General features: G+C 37.0%; 2 protein-coding genes across 2 annotated transcripts; both read right to left on the bottom strand.

Moving 5' to 3' along the window:
* Positions 1-256: 256 nt before the first annotated feature.
* LOC114536602 (mycocerosic acid synthase-like) lies at positions 257-13,286 on the bottom strand. Its single transcript, XM_028557958.1, has 10 exons — positions 12,485-13,286; positions 8,843-11,413; positions 7,569-7,847; positions 5,476-5,831; positions 4,972-5,352; positions 4,559-4,694; positions 3,284-3,468; positions 2,792-3,016; positions 1,766-2,198; positions 257-666 (listed from the first exon to the last, which is right to left on the bottom strand). The coding sequence occupies exons 1-10, from the start codon at positions 13,266-13,268 to the stop codon at positions 470-472; spliced, it is 5,547 nt and encodes a 1,848-aa protein (XP_028413759.1). The 5' UTR covers positions 13,269-13,286; the 3' UTR covers positions 257-469.
* Positions 13,287-13,308: 22 nt separating this feature from the next.
* On the bottom strand, positions 13,309-22,464 carry LOC114536617. The gene is made up of 3 exons (XM_028557972.1): positions 22,386-22,464; positions 13,521-18,360; positions 13,309-13,386 (listed from the first exon to the last, which is right to left on the bottom strand). Exons 1-3 carry the CDS (start codon positions 22,394-22,396, stop codon positions 13,309-13,311), a joined length of 4,929 nt encoding a protein of 1,642 aa, XP_028413773.1. The 5' UTR covers positions 22,397-22,464.
* Positions 22,465-23,845: the final 1,381 nt, after the last annotated feature.

The raw sequence follows: 23,845 nt of genomic DNA, 5'->3' as shown, positions 1-23,845 counted from the left end.
TAAAATCAGGAAAGAGTATCTGACTTCTATTGAACAAAACTACAAAGAAACTGAACGGTAAAAAATATGTTTTGATGCATAAATATTAATTTAGATTTTTGTTGTGTTTTTGTATATTAAAAGCGTGTCGTTCAGTCGTTGAGTGTCAAACTGATCTCTACACATTATATAGATTATTATAACAATGATATATTTATTTAAAAAAGTAAGTGAAGGACTAAACATTTTAAATATCAATATAAAAAGATGATTATTTGAAATTTATTGATTACGGAAAATTAAGTTTTATTTCGTGAACTTCCATCAAAATCCACCTTAGTCTTTGATCCACTATATAATTATATAGTCTAAAACAAAAACATTTCATAGGTATGATTATAACAGCGATAGTGCAGTATACATTGTGTTTTAAAACTTATTAATGTAGGGCATAAATATTGTCCATAAAGAGACTGTGTAAAATTTTCTATCAGTGCATGAACGGTATCCCAAAAAGTGCTTCTAAACAATCCACTAGTAGTTTGAGGCGCTGCATGTCCATGGATCGGAACGTCTGAAGACGGTCTTTTTTGGTCAGCAAACATGTCAGTAAATCAACGTATGATTTTTTTCCATGGTGTTTCTGAATTACATCAACATGCCTGCCAGGAATGATGTTTGTCAAATCTAAAAAGTAAAATATATTGTTGTCTTATGATACCTAAATATATAAATCACGTGATCTTTATATTTGCGTGGTTTTTGCGCGAAACCATCAATCTTTAAATAAACCCAGGACCATATTAGAAATATATATTGTATCAGAGAGAGAGTGATATATTAATCGGCGATTTACCATGAAAAGTCCATAGATAAAAATAGTGGTAAATTGTTTTCTCTGGCTGAAAACTGTGAAAAAATACGGGTAACGTGAATATTATTTTGCGGTTTTGGCCTAGAGAGACATTAGCATTGCTCCTATGGGCTTACAGGAGCATCTATTTTTTGGGCGATAGCTTACTTTGCAAGAAAACAACAACATCGCCTCCAACTGGCAAAAAATGATTAAACCTTTTTATAGTAAAATTTGAGGTGTCCTTGCGCTTGTTTTAGGCTTTTACTCTTGCTCAGATGAGATGGCCTTGTGCATAAAAACCCACGTTGTTTTGCCGGTGCTGTAAATTCAACTGTTGCCCTTCGTTAAAATATTTTTAGAGATCACTGGCAGCAAATCAACTAAAGCCAATTAATGACAAACCCAACCCACACCCAGGGTTGCCCATTTCATTGTGATCGAGAACTGATTTAAATATTCGACTAAAACACGTGACATGTAAAAACGTCAGGATGTAAACATCTGGTAGAGTTTCCAGTGAGCTTAATATATATCTGCAGTAAGAATTTCCGTCATTCGTCCTTAGCAAAACTGCGAAGCCGAAGATGGTGGAAGTTAAAAAAGCCATAGTACCATCATAGCACGGTAAACAAGCCATAGTACCATCGTCGCCCTTAAGTACCTCTGGGGCACGTTACTACCTGTGCTATCGTAATCTCTCCCCTTCAAAGTCTCATTTTACCTATTTCCTCTTCCGGTACGGATTTTGAATTCTTCCCAAATAATGAGAATAACTTACTGGGTTTCACTGGCGCAAGTTATTACAAGTCGAAATGTTATTGATTTAATTAATCGCTCTTTTTACTTATTTTCAAGGCTTAAAGTTATCTCATTTGCTGGCTCCGACATCAAGAAAAAGGAATATGTATTAATTTCGAGGATAAGACTTACCTCTCATCGCAATATTTTGCATTTTGTGAAATCCAAACGATTTATATTGAAAACTAAATACGGTCTCTTCGCAATTCAACAAGAGAGTGCCTTTTATCCATTCTAACGAACCTATAGATGTACCAGATTGACTTGACAGCATCCAGATTGATAGCCCTTGCTTTAGAAATTCCACCAATCGTTCTTGACGCTTTGATCTTACTGCCTGGAATTTATTGTATGAAAATTTTGACAGATAGTTCATTGCTGCTGTAGTCATCATGATGAATCCACAAATTTCCGCCCGAGTCTCCTCGCTCAGCTCTAGATGACGTCCAGAAACGTAGAGCAAATCCATTCTCTCAACTAACGTTCCCCATATCGCTGGTGTGGAAAGAGAGAATGAGTTTGTTTCATCACAGCTTACGTATGTTAATGTCCCTTCGTAGCATATCTTAAAAAAAAAGAAAAAAAAACATACATATGGACTTTTAACACATGAAATTGCCAAACTCAACACAAATCATCGTGCAGAAGTCGTTAAAGCGAATGTACAAATTAGGTAATTGCATGTGCTTCCAAATTTCAAACGAACACAGATGTAATCTCTTTTACTTGTCAATATGATATCGCTTTCAATAAATAGCCTCTACCGTACTAGTAATCACTAAATGTATTTGTCGTTTGCACTTGCATACAAAAAAGTCAGAAATCACCGGTTTTAAAATTTGATCAAGGTAATGTTGCAAGTATCTTGCTCTGGATTATTCTTCCACCTACAGCGGCGTAGCCAGAACGATAATTGGGGGGGTCCATATTCATATATTCGTGATACGCAGGATTAATTTCTTTTCAAATCAATTGTCTTTACAGTCTGTTTACATGAATATATGAATATAGACCCCCCCAATTATCGATGCTGGCTACGCCAGTGTCCACCTACACTGGTTTTAATTAAGCCCTAATATTCCATTAACATCTCAATTTCTTGGTGTTTTCATGTAACTAAAAAAGTGAAAAGATCTTAAGATAAAGTAAAACATTTACCTTGGAAGGTTGCCAATCCAAGTGAGCCTCAGCGGCTGATCTGAGTTCATACTGAAGTTTTTCAGCTTTTTCTTTCAATGGAAACACAAGGTTTTCTTCGGCAGCTTGACTCTCTAACGCCGCAATGACTTCCACGTCGTCTTGTAATTCTCCATAAAAATTATTAAGGGTATCCTTATTTATACCCAGCTCAGCGAAGGCCATTTTTTCGATGAGTTTTCTTGTCTAGAAATCAAATTTGAAATCCAATAAAAAGTTGGTCCAATAAATAGGTAACCAATTGTTTACTGTTTTTATAGTCATGGTATTATCTCCACAATTTCAAATTGACCAATGGAAAAGCCCGTTGATTGGTGCTATATATAGCTATAGGCCGCGACAATTGTGGTATATAGCACATTCTCACATACTGGTTTTCCCAGCCCGTGGATTCAAGAAAAAATAGTAATATATAGCACGAGTAAATCAACATGATAAATGATCGCATTTTACCACATATTTTTCAGTCAACTTCAACTTATGCTCGGCAAATTTTCTCACGAATTCGTTGGAGTTTGCCAAAGCTTTAGGGTGCCATCCGTACGTATCCACCATGAACACCATCGCGACAGTTTCATTATTTCTTTTCAGTTCACTCGCCATTTCGTAAGCCACCAGGCCACCAAAGGAGTATCCAGCTAAAAACATAATATCCTAGTTCTTATATGGTTTGCGATTCGATTATTTCTATAATTTCTAAAACGTCTACGATCTATCTAAAATAAACAGTCGTTATTTTATTTGGACTGAACGAAATACAACACTTTCAGGTTCACGTCCGACGCAATTGACCCTTTAAAGTCTACAATGAAAATTTTATCAAGATTGCTTTATAACTTTGTTAGTTATCTTTTCCCAAAATAAGGGGAATGAGAATTTCAGTTTGCTAAGAAAAGCGACGCCTACGTTTTACATATATTCATAAATTTAGAGGACAATCCAATAGAACAATGAAACAATAAAATAACCAATGGATCCTTTCATTTGCTCGGAGAAAAACCCTAACTAATAAAACTTTTCGTTTAATCCTCGCGTTAATTATATATTTTTTGGATTCAGGATCGATTTAGGAGATATTTTAGTTTGCTTTTTTTTAAAAAAAGGATGCCTCGTGATTTTTAGTGTGGTAGACGATAACGCATATATTTTTTAACCAAACAATATTCCTTTACCGTTTATTTTTAAAATTAAGGTGCAAAGATGGTGATCGATAGAGTCAACTTTAAAATGTTAACATTTTCCGTCTTTCAAACACCTTTTCTTCTGCGTGGAGTACCGTTAACAGGGGGTGTATCAGGTGTTACGCTGCGACCCGTAGTCGTACTCGTAGTCACTGCTAAAGCCTTCTTCTTACTGACTGACTACGGCATTTCAGTGTAAAAATATTGATATTTCTTGGGGGGTCAGAGAGGACTGTTTTCATGACCGTAATTTTAAATTTATTTTTCAAAACGAAAAGTCTAATTATTTACGGAAAACTTAACAGTATAAACACGCTTTTATTATGGTTGGTGGCGAGGTTTAATTATCAGAACGGTACCAGGCAGCATATCCAAAAAAATGTGCGTTTTGCTCGACGATGGTGAATCTCGTAGCCGTAAATCTAAATCTCCCTATATTGTTTATGATAAGGCGTCTAGCATGCATGACAGTTGAGAACCCAACACTGAATTACAAAAAGTCTTTTGTTATTTGTTTTGCTACAATGCTTAATATAAATATCCATACCAAGATAAAATGGACCGCTTGGCTGTATTTTTCTGATTAAATCTACATATCTTCGGGCGAGTGTCAGCACTGTTCCATAGTCACTCTTCTCAATCGACGTGTCATCTACTCCAATACCATACAATGCAATCTTGGCCTGTAACAGAAAGTTGAACAAATGATAACCTCTGGAAGCATGGAATAGAAGAAAATTAAATCAGCTCTCTTGTACAACAAAGTGTATGAATAACATATGTCTCTCTCGATAAACAAGAGCATTGCCACACCTAGTCTCACGCCTTATTTGTCAAACGATCTTTATAGGCGATTGAGTAGCGCGGAAAAAAAGAGAAAGTGCGATCTGTCCTCGTTTTGAAAGTTCTTCTTGTGCTCTTCCTGTGTGTATATTTTATGTTAAAACAACAAGTTTTCACCTGTTTTTGGAAACCTTGTGCAAATGATGCCAAAGCAAGGGCTGATTTGGGGCTACCATGAACCATGAATACTTTCACAAACACACTTTCTGATGTATAGAGAGGAATTACTTTCTCGGGGTTGTCAACGGATTGCAATTCAACTCCATCTTCACTTTCTTCATTCTCAGCGTTGTAAACGGGGAAAACATTAGATAAGAGAACATTTTTATCTGCAGAAGCGCCCTTCTCTCTGTCAACAGGCAAACTATTTGTTCTGCTTTGGTTAGCTTTTTGTGAAGATTCACCCTTCACACTCGTGGTGTTGATGTTCTCGATTTGTTCCAGAATATCATTGACGATTGTTAGGCCGCTCACATTTGGTTGAATAAAATAGTACGTCTAAATGTCAAGAAAAATTGAAATCTTTATAAATACAAATCTGTATCGGATAAGTGCAGTCATCATCAGATGAACTTGGCAATGCACGAGATCTTGCTGACTTAAATATTATTACAAACGTACCTCAAACGTGGCACCAATGCTATTTTTAATTCGAAGTCTCATATTTGCTGCAACAATTGAATCGATGCCATACTTGTAAAGACCGATGTTTAAGTTCAATTCGGAGGCTTCACTTCCCGACCATGAGCTGAGGAGGCGCTTAACAAAATCTTGAACGTAGTTAACTCTGAAGTCTAACGGTTGTAGTGCTAGGTTTTCCAACATAATATCGTCAGCAACAACCATCGTTTCATCTCGTTTCAATTGCAATCTCGAAGAAGTATGCCCTTTAAGATAGATTTGCCAATCCACAGGACATACACAGACTTGAGCTTCGTTAAATTTTTTAAGCATGATAGATTTCAGAAATTCGAATCCTATATAATTATATAAAAAGAAAATACATGTATAATGTTGCAGCATATCACAACTCTATACGCCAAACTTCGATGTATGTGTTTTTGGGTTAATTTAGATAGCTAACTATAGACAAGGGGTTATGCTGAGTAGCACAAAAGTTTTAAGTCGGAAAAATAGCTGTGCATGAATTTGTATAGGTAGCAAGCTATGCGATGTCGAGAATAATTTGGGATTAGGTCTAATAGTACGAGTGATTTCAAACATGGCGAGTACTATTATTTCAAATTGTTTATATTATAGCAACATCACGGTATGATTTGTTAATGGCCTTATTCGCTATTCGGCCTTTATCTAGGCGATATGAAGTGGAAATTTTCGGAAAGCGCATACCGTAAAATGTTATAAACGTTGATAATATAGCCTGAAATTAGCAACATAATTTAGTATATTTTTGTATTACGGCCGGAAGTGTTTTTTTAAAAGAACATTAGCAATATATTATCCAGACCTCATATATGTATTAAATATAGAATATCATATGGTTGCGCGGAAATATGGAATTTATTTCGAGTGTTGAGAGAATATTACTCACGGGTGTGCGCAGCGAACGAGTGAGCAATATTTTTTTTATACAATAGATAAATCTATATTTCCAAGCAACCATGTGCTATTCTGTTTATTATATGAGCAAATTATGCTTTAACGACAATTCTTAGTAACTCAAAAACAAATATGTATTGAAGGGCACACATTTAAAATAACAGTGTTCAGTAAAATGCGTTTATAGTTATAGTCTCTTGAACGTGTATATTATAAATATGATTTTTTTATAAATATGATGATATATAAAGATTTTTCTCAGTGGCGTATAAACCTCTATAACAGTCGTGTTCATATAATAGATATATTTTACGCCAATTAAACTTAATAGAACACTTGTAGCATAATTGTATAGTTAAGAAACGTGCATATGCATGGATCAGAAATTGCCGCATTATTCCTATTTCAGAGCGAGGAGTTTCTTCCTTCTGCTGAAGTATTTGAAGTAGACAATAACGATGATTTGTTCCACGAGTATGTCATGCCAATTTCCGAGATAACATCACCAGTGAAACACAATGAAAAAGAAGACTTTCGGGCAACACAATCCGAAATCCTTGTTTTCTGTAACTAATAATAGCTACTTTGTTTCATAATAAACAATTTGTCAAGTGTCATTTATTTACTGCTAATAGTGCATGTTTCAGTTGAGAAAAGCTTGATTAATATTTGATACGGCTTTTTTTGCATAATTTAGACAAATCCAGAAATATGCTATGAGACGGAGACTGCAGTTAGCCTTACTAACACTGCATGCCATTTATTATGTATCTAATTCAGTACATCCACCAATGTGTTGATTATCTTCAGCTTTTGTTTTTTATGATATATAAATAAGAAAAATGCATAGATTGCTTATTGCTTCACTTGTTAAAGTCACCCCGAAAATTCGGGTAATATGTGAGACGAATTAATACCCCGCGTTTTGGGGTAATAATCACATCCCTACCATTAATCTACTGTGGGGGTAATATTTACCCTCTTCTCTAAAAGGAGTAAAAAATACCCAAAAATAACAAGTGAGAACTATACTGAGTAACATGATAAAATGATTGTGTTTTCAGCACAACTGTGTGAAAACTAATTGCGAGCCATCATAAAAGGCAAGGGGTCTTTGTATGCGTGAATTTCGTATATAGTTAGCTACAATATACCTTTTGTATAGTGAAGGGAAAGCAATCCAGAAGTTTCCAGGATAGAGGTAACATCTTTATTTCTCTCCAATACCCCAGCACCACTGATCGCTCCCCAGTTAATCGACAAGGCAGGCAGCCCAAGCTTGTTTTGACGATATTCGCATAGTTGGTCCAAAAAGGAGTTAGCTGCAGCGTAAGATACTTGGCCAGAATTACCAAGAACTCCAGATATTGAGGAAAACATGATGAAGAAATCTAGATCCATCGATAGACTGAGTTCATGAAGGATAACACTTCCTATTTAGAACAAAGTAAATTTCTTAATAAACTAATAGACCCTTTTGATAATTACTTCATAATTTAGAAAGAAATTAATAACAATTTTTACTCTCATAAGCTATAGTCTAAGATGCAAAACATCTTTCCCGAACACATACATCAGGAAGAATGTTAAATTTTCACTGATTAATCTGGAAATAAGTAGTAACTCGTGTGTCTGTCAATAGGAAAAAAATATCGCAAGAGTTTGTAATGAATTCGAATATAGCGTAATGCAATGTCCACTGTTAACATGGCCAGAAATGTAGGTCAGTCAGAGCCTCGTACCCAGGCGCTTTAACAGTAAAATAACGTTGTATTCAGTTATTACTCTGGCGTGAGAGACGAAGCTGAAAATTCACTTAGGTTTTGTTTTGTTTTTGTTTTTTTCTTATGATTTTTCGTCGTCGCAAGTGTGTTTTGGCGCGAAATATACTGGTATTTGATAAGTGTATGTGACCGTATTTATCTATGTCACAGTTGTCTCCCAAGAGCTGTGGTGGTACATATACTTTCCCATTAGGATGGCCATCATCAAAATATTTTTTCTCGGGAACATACTTGGGCTACATAGAGAGCAAATTTTAATGATTCCCCATTCACTTTTTTCTTAGAGGCGTATATTGAATCCTAAATCCTAAGATTTTCAATTTTAAAAATCGTAAATAAAAGCGCACATGAACCGTCAAATCCGAAACGTAAAGAAATTCTTGTAACTGTTGTTAAAATTCCTTGATCGATCGGGTCGATCAAATATAATTTCATAAATCAGGTTGGAAACGTTTATCTCAAAAAAATTCCACATATATCGCTAGCTTAACGACCCTTCTCTCAAACCACTCTTCTTAATCCTGTGTAATATTTTTGGGAAACAGCGCACTGCCATTGGTCCAAAAATTCAAGTGACAGCTGTCTAACCCCCTCTGAGTTAAGTTTATAGCAGACTACAATACCACAATAAGCAGAACACTTACCTTTTACCTTAGTACCCACAACCTCTCTGCATGTCTTCAAGTCGGCATTTTTTAGCAATTGATCGGCTAATACCATGGCAGTAAAAACAATTCCGGCTGTCGCAGGCAAACTTTCTAGTTCACTCCTTATTACATTCATTTCTTCCAAAGATGTTACGTCTGCTTGTCGTAAAAAAATTCGAGCTCCAGTTTTCTTCTCCAAAAGTTTGACCTCCTCTTTCTTTTCCTCGCATGGTGCTGAGCGAGCCGTACACATGACTGTTTTTGCTCCATTTTCAACCATCCATCTCGCGACTTCGAATCCAAAACCACGAACACCACCAATAACAAGGTAAGTGCGATCATCTTTCAAACCGTTGTCGTCAAGAGGTAGACTGTAAAAATCAACCTGATCAGGAGGATACTTAGGCTTCAGAGAAATTGTATTTAGACAAAACTCTTTCTTTGTTTCAACATCAGGCGTTTTTTCCGTGCATCGCTTGTTGGATTCATTGCGGAACCCGATGATATCGTATATGCTGGATGCGTGTTGTAGTATATTCAAAAGGTTGTTCCAATGGCCTTTCGATTTCAAGACTGAACAGCACAAGTCCAATAGCTCTGAAAAATCCTTAGAGTTTTCAGTGATGTCTTGTAAACTGGTCAAAACAAGGAAGACATCTTTCATGTAAATCCATGGGTTGAACCTGAACGTTTCTTCCCCATTGAGAGTAACTGCAATCACAGTAGCCCCTGATTTAAGATGTTTCAGTATTTGGCGTGTGACATAAGAACTGGTCCTACCGAGAAAGCATACGGCATCTAATTCCTCATAACAAGCATCTTTTGAGTCAGCCCTCGTTAATTCGTCTTCAGTCACAACCAAGAACATACCAAATTTCATCATCCGGGTTTTACTTGCCTGATTGTCCACAAGACACACGACATTTTTATCCATGGATACGGCAACGGAAGCGAAGATGAAACACACTTCTTCACTTTGATGATAGACAAGGACTTTTCTCTTACTTTCCAGATTACCAAGAATATTTGTGAGAATGTGGTAGGACATTGCCATTGGAAATCCAATGGACGCAGCTTGTTGGGCTGTGAAATCGACTTTCATCTCAGCGAAACAGCATTTTTCTGCAGCAACAAAACTTGCAAGATCACCAACTTTACAAACACCAACCGCAAAGGAATCAGTTTCTTCGTGTCCATTGTATATTTTACCGGCTATTGAAATACAATCGTTCCTCTTCATATCTCGCCATTCCTTGTCTAAGATAGAACAGGCATAATGAACTTCAATTTCCTTTTTTTCTTTAATTCGTTCGTTCGTTACTTTTTGTAGGAACCACTGCCCTGACATACTTGCCAATTTTATAGGCTTACGTGTCCCGTCTTTCCAGAGAGGCGATTCTTTTTTTGCAAGGGTAGAATCATCAAGGACAAGCTTTTTAATACGATTGACATACCGTACACCACCTCGATAAACAATTTCTTCTTCCAACACATGTTTTTCAACGTCTTGCAGCATTGCATGGAAATCTTCTTCGCTAGGATCGGTTGGCAAGTCGATCACTGAGGCACTAGGGATTGTGAATTCTTCGGAAAAGGTTCTCCTAAATCCAAACACAGAAGCACCCCATGGAAAATTTTCATTTTGATTTTCCTGGATTTGAGGAATTGAAACCACTCCTGAAGTGACAAAAACGAGCTGAATCTTCGGGAGAGAGCCTTCTCTTTTTAAAATCTCTTGAGAAACCGAAAGACAAGTTTCGAACGTAAGGCTGTGGACAATGTGGAAATTGTTTGCATCAGCATTAAACATGCGGGCATCGACAGGCCAAAAATTGATCACCAGCAAGCTTTTATTGCCTTTTATTTTTCTCAATACTTTATCTATTGCTTGAGAAACTGCGTCACGAGTTGAATCTGTCGTGTCTTGTACATCAACAAAATTTACACTTTCGTATTCGGGAATATGCTGTGTAAATCGTTCTGCAAACTTACTTTGGTCCCTCAAAATAAGCCACACATTATCCTGACTAGCCTTTGAAGATTCAGTCGCTAACTGCTGCCAACCAATAGTGAATACTGCTTCATCAAATGTTGTCTTCACTTTGTCTGATAAAATTTGTGCCGTTATGTACTTGTCAATAATCATCACAACTTGACCATAATAATCCATAAGAGTAATACTGTAAGTGGGTGCTTCTTTAGATTCTATTATTTTCACGTGAGCATGAAACAGTTGAGTGCACGGGATCTTCTGGAAAATGGTGATACCTGTGATCGTCTTAGGCACCAATTTACCTGCAATACTTTTTAATAGGAAGGCTGTCTGGAAACAAGCATCAATTACAGAAGGATGGATTACATATGCTGATGTATTCTTGATCTCTTCAGTTGGGCATATGAGAGAAAGAGCTTCAGTGTCATTAGACCAGGCCTGAGATATCAAATTAAACTGGGGACCGAAAGCGAATCCTGCAATTTTACGAATCTCTTCAATATCTGTTGTAGACCTTTCTTCCATTTCAGATTTGAGCTTTTCAATAGTGTTGAAATTTCGTTCTCGGGGGGTACCTAAGTTGAAAAGCGTTGTATAATAATAATAATAATAGTATTATATATATATATATATATATATATATATATATATATATATATATATATATAAAGACTAAACATTAAATATAACATTTAGGCAATGTATTTAGAGCCGAAATCTATTTCGAACATTTGGTAGGCAACCGTTGCAATAGCAACAGAGCAACAGAGGCGTTGTTGGGTTTGTCAACGGAAAACGCACTCGTATAAATTTTAACGTGTATGTTTGTGTGTGCCGTGTGGTCTCTAAATACGTAAATACCTTATAAACTATAAAACCACAATAACAAAGAGATATTACACGAGTACATATGAATAACAAAAAATACCTGACTGTTGACCTTCCAGTTAAATGTCACATAGATAATGAAATTTAAATCACTTCGGTGCCGATGTCACATTTAACAAAAAAGTGTTCCGCCCTCGGTATACGGGTTACGCTAGCCTAGATCTTACGGGCATTTCAAAATGGCCGTTGAATAAAGTTTAATCTAGTTTTAATCTAGTTTTTTATATTGCAAAAAATGTTTTTTTTTAAAAATATTGAACTTGAAATATTGATGCCAAAAAAATCGGGGGTCACCGTACTCGTTTCTGATATATACTTATTAAATTCTAATTGGCGGCCATTTTGAAACGCCTCTTTTGCTATAGCAACGGTTGCCAAGCGAAAGTTCGAAATTGATTTCGGCTCTACATATGTTGCGTAAATGTTATATTAAAGTTCAGTCTTCTAGACAAACATTTATATGGCTTAATATTCCTGTTCAAGACGTGTACTATTTTGACAATTTCAATACCCTATACGGGGCCACCTTACGATCACAACAAAATCTACCGTTCATATTTAGAAAAGGATGCGAAAAATTATCTTAAAATTTTGAAAGTGCAACTTCCCGTGGTAATTAGTATTTTGCCATCGCAACCTGCCTCATGTTTTGCTTGATAGTTCATTTTGATTGATTGCTTTAAATTGCGAGGTTATGCAAACGTTATCTGAAGGTAATTATCTAACTGTAAACGGATGACCTGTTTAAAAATACATACGTTTTAAAATATTCCCATCCTCAACACCAAGTTGAATAGAGCCTTGTGAAACAACAATCTCTTCTTCGTTGCTTTCCACTATTGTTATCTGAAATGATTTTTCTTCACTGAAAGATTTTCTAGGCAGAAGACGTGTTCTAATCCTGTACGAATCGTTGTTGGATATGGTCAGGAGTTTTTCAAAGCGAATGATCCGTATTTCGGGAGTTGATTGTGGAGATAAATGCAACGACATTGCAGCTATCATCTCGACATAAACAGCTGCAGGCATCACTGGGTCCGATGATTGTGAAAATTTGTGATCCTTGATGTAGGGAACATCGTGCAAATTGATTTCAGATTCCCAAGCTTCTAAACCAGTAAATGTTTCTGTCGGTACAGTTTTGCCAAGAAGGGGATGGATAGTGGCAGTTGTAGTAGTTTGTTCGTCAGTGTTTCGCTGATCAAGGAATGTAACGAATTCAGGCGGATGGGCACTGCGGTACCAAAACTCTTTCTCTTGCCATGGATATGTCGGACGGGGGAAAAAGGTTTTCGATCCTGAGCCTTGTATTTTATTCCATGATAACGGCACACCATTTACAAAGAGACGAGCAACACAATTTTGAAGAAATGATAAGTGCTGGTTATTAACTGACCGCTTTGGCAGAGTTTGAACCACGACGACGTCATTTGACTGCCGGGGGCCAGACGCTTGATTGCGGGACCAGGTTTCACGAACATGGTACGAAAGCTGAGGCGCTGCATTAATTTCAAGAAAGAACTGGTGACCATCAGAAAACATATTTTTTAATACAGGCTCTAGTAGAACCGTTTCACGGATGTTACGCCACCAATGCTCGAGTGACAAGAGGTGACCAGATAGCTGGGCGCCGGTAACAGTTGAGTAAAATGGTATATTGCTTTGCGTCTGATTGACATTGAATTTACTTGTGAGTTTGAAATATGCTTGCTTTATTTCATCCATTCCCCGGCTATGATATGCTCGTGTTGTGGTAAGTTTCTTCCAAAATATTTCTCCTCTTTGATTGGATACGTGGTTTTCAACAAGATCTACAGACAATTTGTTACCAGATAGCACAACATTACCAGGGCTATTGACGACTGCAATATCAACTTCGTTTTCCAATTGAAGATCTTGCAGCATACGTCGAGCTTCTTCCTCTGCCATCCCAATGGCAGCCATACAGCCTGTTGGGGAACATTTCTCGTGAAGTTGGGAGCGAAACAGAACCAACTGCAAAGCTTTACTCAAAGGCAATGCTCCAGATGCCCAAGCTGCTGATATTTCTCCAAGGCTGTGACCAACTACAGCAGACGGTCGAACACCCCATGAATGCAGCAGGTCAGTCAAAGCAACATGTATGGCAAACAATGCCGTCTGTCCAACTTGGTTTTCATGAAGTAGGGAGGTTTCTTCGGGTTTTTTGAGCTCAGTAATCAAGGACCAGGGAGCATTGTGTTTTTTCAGGAGTGCGTCAATCTCTTCAATGCTTTCCTTAAATTTCGGCTCATGGACCAACATTTCTTTTGCCATGCCGTGCCACTGAGCCCCTTGACCACCGTAGAGGAATACGACACTTTTAGGTACTTTAGCAACGTTGCCGGTAGCCACTAATTCTTCCCATCCATTTGTCTGACTGGAAAACATCTCTAGGGCTTTTGCTGCATTTTTGAATGAATGAAAGCTGACCGCTAAGCGATGGGGCAATATTGTGTACCTTTCATTTAGGGAATAACAAATATCGTCCTTAAGAATTTCATCGTCATCAGGCTTTAACATAAGCGATTGGGACATCTTCCCGGCCATTGCCCTCAATGCATCTTTCGACGCCGTAGATAGTGTCAGAACTCTGTTAAATGAAGATCTATTTTTAACTATCACGACAGGCTTCTTAGTAACTTCTCTGACGATAGCATGAGCATTTGTTCCACCGAAGCCATACGAGGAGATCGCAGCAACTCTCGGTTTGTCTTCTTCAGTTTTCCAAGCTTCATTACAAGCTTGAACAACCATTTTTCGCTCGGGCAATTTAAGCTGCGGCTTCAATTGATGCACGTTAATTGTAGGGACAAATCGAGCATGTTTTATCATCAAACATACTTTTATCAATCCGGCTAATCCTGCTGTTGACTCCGTATGGTTTATGTTTGATTTAACTGATCCTACACGAAGTACCCTTCCACTACTGTTTCCATAAACTTCGGATAATGAGCCCATTTCGACGACGTCTCCAACAGCTGTACCAGTACCATGCGCTTCCACATAACTTATGTCGTCTTTAGACAAACCAGATTCTTGAAGAACTCTTTGAAACAGAGCGGCTTGTGTTGCCTCACTAGGTGCTGTCATTGGGATTGCCGTTTGACCATCGTTATTCGTACCACACGCTACAACTTCCGCATAAATGTTATCTCGATCATCCAAAGCGTTTTGAGTTGGTTTCAAAATGATGGCAGCTACACCTTCCCCCCGCCCATATCCGTCTCCTTTTATGTCAAAACTTTTGCAACGTCCATCTTCGGCTAATAATCCAGTCCTGCAGCATGCTGTATGAAATATGTTTCCAACCAGAAGAATATTTGGCGCACATACTATCGCAGCGTCGCATTCACCATTTTGTAAATGTACATATGCTACATCAAGAGCAACCAGAGAAGATGAACAGGCTGTATCCATCGTTAAACTTGGACCAGTTAAGTTCAAGGAAAAAGATATACGGTTTGCCAAAACTGACAAAGCACAACCAGTCGAGGAGAATTGATCAATTTTTCGAATATTTGACTGATTCATAACAAGAGAAGCGTATTCTATATTCATCGATCCAACATAAACACCAGTTCGACATTGTTGTAAATCTTCTAGACGTATGCCAGCATCCTCAATTGCTTCATAAACAACTTGGAGAAGTATTCGCTGTTGCGGATCCATTGACCGACACTCGCTTGGGGATATTCCAAAAAAATGGGCGTCAAATCCTGTAATTTTATCAAGAAAAGCACCAGTAAGGACATAATGTTTTCCTGGCGTGTGTTTTCCTGTATTAAAGGAATCGGTAAACTCTCTCGCGTCTGGCCTGTTCGTTGGATAAGTGCCAATACCACATCTACCCTCTGCTATCATATCCCAAAAGGCATCTTTTGAGTTTGCACCACCGGGGAACCGGCAACTGATTCCGACAATTGCAATAGGATTAGGCGTTTCAGTTTTAGCAACTGATTTAGAAAAACTTAGGTTTTTAATTTTTCTGAATTTGCGTTTCTTTGTACGGTTGAACCATTTCGTAATAAACCAGTCATTGTTTTCTTCGCGGAAGTCAAATATCTTTCCTAGTAGAGTCAGGTAAACAGGTAATATAACTAAGCCATGAAGCAAACCAAGAATAACGATGCCAACAAACATTTTGAAAAATGTTTGAAATATTGTGGAGGAAGTGAATAACGTTGGCATCATTCCAAGGAAGGTACTAAGCCCTCTTAGGAAGACACTACCGCCAACTCTGTGTAGAGCATCGATGACACGAAATTCAGGCGTGGTAGCCTTAGAGGAAACAAAGTGAAAAGCGACGTGTGCGTTGTAATCTACAGAAAATCCCAATGCCATAACAAGGTTTATCATAGAAATTGAGTTTAACGAGACATTCCATATGTACATCAGGCCAAGTAGTTCAAATATAAGAGCAACAAATCCCCACATAAGACAAAATATTATTACAAAGTGATTAAGAAACAAGCACGATATCACAATAATTGAAATTCCGGCGACGATCAAGTACCTAATGGTTTCATCAAGTACACGTGCATACTGTTCAAAGTATATGAACGGTAGGGCAACGGCAAAAGCATGAACATTCGAGGAATGGAAGAGATCTTTTCGAATGCTGGCCATCATATTTCTCTGAAAGGTTGAGTCAGGGTCACTTCTAGAATAAACTAAGATCCTTGAAGCTTTCAAATGTGTTTTATCTTCAGAAAATTTGAGATCCTGGGCGAATCTTTGATACTTCGGAATTGAAATAAATTCATGCAAGTAGGCATGGAACATTCTGGTATTGTTAATCTCGATGTTTCTTTTTTGTGCCCAAGATATATATTCAGATAACCATGATATGCTTCCTGTGACGAAATATTCATTATTTTTAACAAGATTCTCCACATAGAAGTATTTTTTTTCAATTTCGTTGCTCGACTGATCAGCCTGTGATGTAAAGATAATATTGACTTCGATATTAAGATGAAAGTTTTCTTCATAAACTTTTAGAAATTCCCGGTAATGCGAATCTTCAGTTGTAAACAGCTTTCTGTTGAAGCTCTCGTCAATGCTACGAGCGCCATAAATCCCAAAGGAAAGAAGAATTAGTGAACTCAAAAAGATAATGATTTTGCCAGCGGGTGACACAATTTTCTTCCCCCATGCTTTCATAACGTTATCAAGTCCACTTCTCCGGATTCCTGAGCAACAATCAGTTGGGGAAGGACTCATTAACCAAGGCAAAAAATCACGGCGTCCAGCGTTGATTCTTTTAATATCAAACCACATACAACCAACAAAAAATGTTAGCAGCAGAACAAAAACAGATGAAATTGTTAGAGCTGCGTATGTGCAGAAAATACGAATAGAAGGGAAGATGGAGCGACAGCTCACGGCAAATGCTACGAGATCTGTAAGAGTTGTCATAGTAATAGTTGGACCGCTTCTAGCCATTGTCGCACTAAGAATATGATTTGCAGGTATATCTTGATGGATCATTTCATTCAGTTCGTGGAGGATAATGAACACATCGTCAATGCCAATGCTAACAACCAAAAATGGTAGAACACCGACCATACTGATAAAAGGAACACCGACCAACATTAAGAAACCAAGCGAGCTAGTGACCCCTAGATATATGGACAACAAGGCACTAAATCCTAACAATTGATGGCCGTAACGAGCATCTGCGCATCTTCCATTCACAACGCCACTAAGAATTCCCATGATCACAAATGTTACGGCAAAAAACTTAATATCAGAACCAGTACTTTCCTCAACTGAGTCGTCCAGGCTTCTTTCTGCTGCATAAAAGACATTCGCACACGTAGTATTTTTCGAAAAAGATGATACTTTATTCAAAAATATCTTTTCCCACTCCAAGATGCCTTCCCTTCCCTCTTCTCCTCTGTCATACTCTCTCATAAAGTAAACTATTCTCAGTGCGTTTGTGGAATTAATTGAATTAATAGAAGCGGTGTTTCCAAAAATTTGATTAAAATTATCCAAGAGTCTTCTTCCGTTCGACATAAGAAAAGTATCATTCTGGATTATGGTCTCGATACGTTGTAAAATATTGCCAACTAGATTTTCCTTTTTCAAACCAAAAGCTTCCAATATGTTTGTTGAGGCACAACTGCTATTAGAGTTTAGTTTAAAACAGTATTCGTCGTAATGCTCTATCTCTATAATAATGTTATGTAAATCAATCATTTCCGCCAAACATTCTTGCGACAGGACAGACTTCCCAGGTTTAGGCAAGACAATAAGTTCTTCTTGTCGCACTTCCAGTTCGAAGCCTAGACTTCTTGCCCTTCGTATATCCTGTGATGCTTCACTGTTTTCTGGTAGGTACAAAAACTTCACACTTTTTTCGACTTTTAATTTCCCGAAGCCACCCGTAAGAGCAATAGTGACAAAAAGACAACACAAAGTCACGAGAAATGGCCGTCGAGAAATAAATATGGCAGATATTTCAAAGAGTTTTTCAAGAAATATGATAAAAAGCTGGTGCAATAAAGCCCATTTCTGTTGAATTCCAGATCTGAAGCAAAAGCGTGTTCGTTCCTTAGAAGGGCATTCTTCTTCGCTGTTATCGCCATTGCTGTTAGGTTGCAAACTGACGCTATTATAAAATAATACACAGAAAGTAAATGTTGAAGTAAGTCTTCACATCTTAATTGAATTGATGAACAACTAAATAGTAACTATGAAAGCCAATTAAATTTGCGTGCCTGCATATTTAGGTTCGGTTGCATGCAAAGAAGACACTTGAATGAGTGATATATTGGCCCAAGCAGCCACGAGGTTACAAATACACAATGATATACAAACCGGCTTAAGATACAAATATACAAACTTAAAATCACCGTTGCCCGGGACCTTTCTCACTGTATAAAAACCGTTTCGTCATTTGGTCAACGCAACATTCAGATTTTATAGCTCTCTAAAGTTGCAATTTTTGGAACTTCCTGTACGAACTTTTTGGTCGCCATCTTGCTGTCGTGTGACGTCAGAAGATGAACACAATTGTTTAGCTTACTGAAATATACTATGAAATTTACTAATGCTGGATTAAACGCTGCGTTTTGGCCAGTTTAAATTAGTTATGGGCAAATTCTGAAGGCGCTAAGAAGTTTCTCCTTGCGGCTTGCGTCTGTATTCTAACGAGTTAATAAAATAAAAATATTTAGCTAATTTTGTCCGTTATCAAAATGAATGGGAACTCAAAGTTGCGCATCTCATCTGCGTCCTTGTGTTTGCTTGGCCTGTATATGCTAGCTCTTATACGATATTTAATTTGCATAAAAGTTCTTATAGGGATAGGATTACTCTAACTGTCATTAAAAGATATATACAGTACTGTCCAGAAATAACCTAACACTGCGGTTCCAGCTACGATTGCGGTCGACCGCAGACAACCGCAAGGGAAAAAATACGATCGAGGTTGCCGTTCGCTTCCGAACGGAATGCATGTTATGAACAGCTAAGAACGACAACACATTAATCAAATGAAAATATCTTAATGTCTGTCAGACCAAGGTTCAACCAAGGTTAAACCTCCGTCTCACCGTGTTTCGACCTCGGTCTGACCTCGGTTAACCCCGGTTTTTGTTAGGTTATTTCTAGAAAATAATGTACTAATTAGTTTACCGGTTATTCTGCGAATTTGAGTCGTACGCGCTAATAAGGCACGTAGCGGCGCAGCGTCGAGCGAGTTAGCTTAAGATGCAGAAATACACAACACAGAGGAAACACTAAATTCAGTCCTGCCATAACTAAGAATAGCTCATATGATGCCTTCAAACAAGTTCGTTATAAGAAAAGAACATCGCGAGACATGCACTTTAAACTCATTCCATGCACTTTGTCTTTGGCAAATATTAATCAATTCAGACTATTCTAATTGAATAGAGCAGGTGGAATGTCCGATAGTTATGTTGCGTATATGGCTGAAACCGGCGTATTTGAAATCATGACAATGCATCACTATATAAAGATGGTTTAAACACCCGCGAGCATTCATACCGATTAGGGTTGGACAAACAGGAAACTTTACTGCATGAAAGTCGTACCGTTGTAGCACCGACTATTTCAAACTTCCAAACAATTAACACCTCTTTAATGCCAATATAACCCTTTGCTTCGAAGTCGTGAAATTTATCTATTTAATATCCGTGTGTACCTGCAACACTCTGTAGCTACTGTAATTACGAGATGCATTGTATGGATACTTCAAGGATCGTTCAGTGATAATCAAAAGCAGAAAGCACCTTAATTGACAGCCTCTTCAAACAACTAACACCGGATCATATATGTGATATAACAACTGCCTAAAATAGACAAAGACGCTTCACGACACTTTTGACTATCTATATATGGCCTTAATTCGTCAGGAGATTTAGTAAGATGATTTTACTAACATTCCTGACGAAGACAGAAAGGTCGAAACTTTTAAATTTTTTTTTTATTTTAGAGAGCTTTTACCTATACCACTATTGGCACAAGGTTGACTATTTTATAGTAGTCCTGTATATTCCAATTGCATGGCAGTGCTAATTAACTACCTCGTCAATTTTGCACACCTGTATCCTACAATACAAGACGGAAGTTATACATTTGCATGCACTCGTTTTACCCGTTATTTGCATGGGTTCGCGGTCGCATGATAGACGGTGTTTGGTATAAGTGCACAGGGCTGAGCTGTGTCTGGTAAATATCAAATACGTTCAATTTACCTTTCTTCCACCCTGCACTAACGCTATATGTTGTTTGGTTGACTATGAATTTTGGTAGTTTTCTCGACAGTTATCTGCATGTAACATGCATCTTGAGATCTTCAATTCCTACTATTCGCACAAATGAAAAGACATTTGATTCACAATGCTAAGAATTTTGCGAGATGATGCAAATTTATAACAAAGAATTCGAAAGTAGAAATTTAGACTTCATACTGAGTTTTTTAATGAAATTGCGATCACTGAATGAATAATAATGGTCTAAAAGTGTCTTTCAAAAATTGGTTTTTTAAACGGAGTATTCTAATTGGTAGGTGCAAACTAATTTTAGTGTGCAGTGATAACCAATTTGTGCAGTGATAAAAGCAGAATGTGCAGTGATAAGATGAGATATATATGCAGTGATAATGCTATTTCCTCAACAGACCTTACTCTGCAGAAATGAATTCATCAGTAATTGTCACGCAAAATGCTGGAAATCAAGTCATGGCAATGGGGTCTCAAAAATACAAAAAAATCTCTGTAGAACCCGTACAATTACGCCATATTTAAATTACCTATTTCCACTTAGGACCATTTTTATCATTCACCTCCCCTTGGGATGATATGTGCGGTGATAAAAAATTCTTAAAAATAACTATGATTATTAAGATTGCCACGTTTTCTATATAGTACTAAAATATGTACTAAATTACACGAAAAACTAGCTGTATAGCTATATTCTTATTGCTCCTTTCTCAATAATAACGCACAAATTATTATACGTGCAGTTTTTATTGTTACGTTCTTTATATCAGAATTAACTTGAGTTGAATAAATATGACCTGAATAAAGTGATTAACATTTACCAGCAGGGATTCGCGAAATCGTGATAAAGATTAGCTTTCAAAAACACCGAGCTTTCAAAGAGTCAGACCCCCTGTGTTTTTAATAGGAATTAAATAAAAAAACGATACCGACATTGACCTGAAATTAACAAAAATATAGAAATAATATCAGTCCAGAAATATCATCTAAATCGATGAGCAAAACACTTAAAAATATGACTCTTGTTACATTGTTTCATACGAACATTCACAAACTACACGATATATTAGGCTATTAGCTACGATCGTTTATAAAACATCAAATCATAACACAAGCTGTCGAAAATAATATATATAAATGCAGTAGCTATGTATATTCACGAAATGATTTAGGTAAAGTTTATTGACAAAACTTACAAATTTAAATTGAATGTTCGGGAATGCATACTATAGTAGTCATTTGATGCAAAAAGAAATTGTTAAAGCTTGCAAAGCTTAAGATGCATGAATACACAACCCAGAAGAAAAACTAAATTCACGCCATAACTAAGAAAAGCTCATATGATGCTTACTATATGCTTTCAGATAGAAGATTTCTCGACGGTTGTCTCTTTGATTAATTTAATGCAAATATTACCTTTGCGCCGAAGTCGTGCAATCTACTTATTTATTTCGTGTGCACCTGCGACACTCTGTATGTTCTGTAATTACAAGATGAATTGCATGGATACTTCAAGGATACTAGACGACTAGTAATGATAATCAAAAGCAGGAAGCAGCATGCATGACAGCGTCTTTAAACCACTAACACCCGATTATTAATGTGTTATAAAAACGAAGATCGAAAAGTCGAAACTTCGAAAGATATCTTTATTTATTCTAGGCAGTTGTTAACTATATACCACTATTGACAGTTGACACAAGCCAGACTATTTTATAGTATCCTTGTAAATTCCTTTACATAGCAGTGCTAATTAATTACCTCGTCAGTTTTGAACACCTGTATCCTACAATACGCGACAGAAGTTGTATATCACACTCACATTGTATATCACAGGCAGTTGTATATACACTCGTTTTATATAAGATATATATGTTCAATTTACCTTTCTTCCATCCTACAATGACGGTATCTTTTCTTTGGTTAGCTATGAATTTTTATTAGTTTTGTGGACGGTTGTCTGTAGACTGTAAATGTGCTTTGACATGCATCTTAAATTCTTATACGGTGCCGCTATCCCAAGAAGTGAAAAAACATCCGATTGATAATGCTAAGAATTTCACGAGATGATATACAATTATAACAAAGAATTCGAAAGCGGAAATTCAGATTCGATTCTATTCTACTTGTTTAGAGGAAGTTGAATGTCCGATAGTTAGGTATGTTGCGTATGGCTGAAACGTATTTGAAACCATGCATGCTAATGTTGACATATTTTTAAATTTAGAAATTTGTGTGTAGAGTGTCCCTTATTGCCACAATGCATCACTATATAAAGAGGGTTTAAACACCCGCGAGTAGCACCGACTGTTTCAAACTTTAAAACAATTAACACTACTTTAATGCAAATATTACCTTTGCACCGAAGTCGTGCAATCTACTTATTTATTTCGTGTGCGCCTGCGACAATCTGTATGTTCTGTAATTACAAGATGCATTGCATGGATACTTCAAGGATCGTCCAGTAATGATATTCAAAAGCAGGAAGCAGCAGGCATGACAGCGTCTTTAAACCACTAACACCCGATTATTAATGTGTTATAAAAACGAAGATCGAAAAGTCGAAACTTCGAAAGATATTTTTATTTATTCTAGGCAGTTGTTAACTATATACCACTATTGAGAGTTGACACAAGGAAGACTATTTTATAGTATCCTTGTATATCCCTTTGAATGGCAGTGCTAATTAATTACCTCTTTAAGTTTTGAACACCTGTATCCTACAATACACGACGGAAGTTTTATATTTGCACGCACTCGTTTTATAAAAGATATATATGTTCAATTTACCTTTCTTCCATCCTACAATGACGTATCTTTCCTTTGGTTAGTTATGCATTTTTATTAGTTTTGTGGACGGTTGACTGTAGAGTGTAAATGTGCTTTGACATGCATTTTCAATTCTTATACTGTGCCGCTATTCCAAGAAGTGAAAAGACATCCGATTGATAATGCTAAGAATTTCGCGAGATGATAACAATTATAACAAAGAATTCGAAAGCGGAAATTCAGATTCGATTCTATTCTACTTGTTTAGAGGAAGTTGAATGTCCGATAGTTAGGTATGTTGCGTATGGCTGAAACGTATTTGAAACCATGCATGCGAATGTTGACAAATTTTTCAATTTAGAAATTTGTGTGTAGAGTGTCCCTTATTGCCACAATGCATCACTATTATAAAGAGGGTTTAAACACCCGCGAGTAGCACCGACTGTTTCAAACTTTAAAACAATTAACCATCGACAGAAATCCTTACCGTGGTGCCCTCTGTTGTTGGTCAGTGGCCATCCCCTTTAGCATAATCATAATCAATTTTTTCAATATGGGCATTTTATTAAAACTTCG

This window comes from Dendronephthya gigantea, unplaced genomic scaffold (assembly GCF_004324835.1).
Source record: "Dendronephthya gigantea isolate DGI-Jeju-01 unplaced genomic scaffold, DenGig_1.0 000141F, whole genome shotgun sequence".
Taxonomy (NCBI): Eukaryota; Metazoa; Cnidaria; class Anthozoa; order Malacalcyonacea; family Nephtheidae; genus Dendronephthya; species Dendronephthya gigantea.
This window is presented reverse-complemented; position numbering and strand designations above follow the sequence as displayed.

Excerpts from the sequence above, each read along its gene's own strand:
- LOC114536602 (XM_028557958.1), bottom strand. The coding sequence starts at position 13,268 with ATGTTTTCTGATGGTCACCAGTTCTTTCTTGAAATTAATGCAGCGCCT. Across the intron at positions 4,695-4,971 it reads CACAAGGTTTCCAAAAACAG|GCCAAGATTGCATTGTATGG; the intron begins GTGAAAACTTGT and ends TTTCTGTTACAG. Across the intron at positions 3,469-4,558 it reads AAGCGGTCCATTTTATCTTG|CTGGATACTCCTTTGGTGGC; the intron begins GTATGGATATTT and ends TTATGTTTTTAG.
- LOC114536617 (XM_028557972.1), bottom strand. Across the intron at positions 13,387-13,520 it reads TAGATCTTGTTGAAAACCAC|CAATATACCATTTTACTCAA; the intron begins GTATCCAATCAA and ends TCAGACGCAAAG.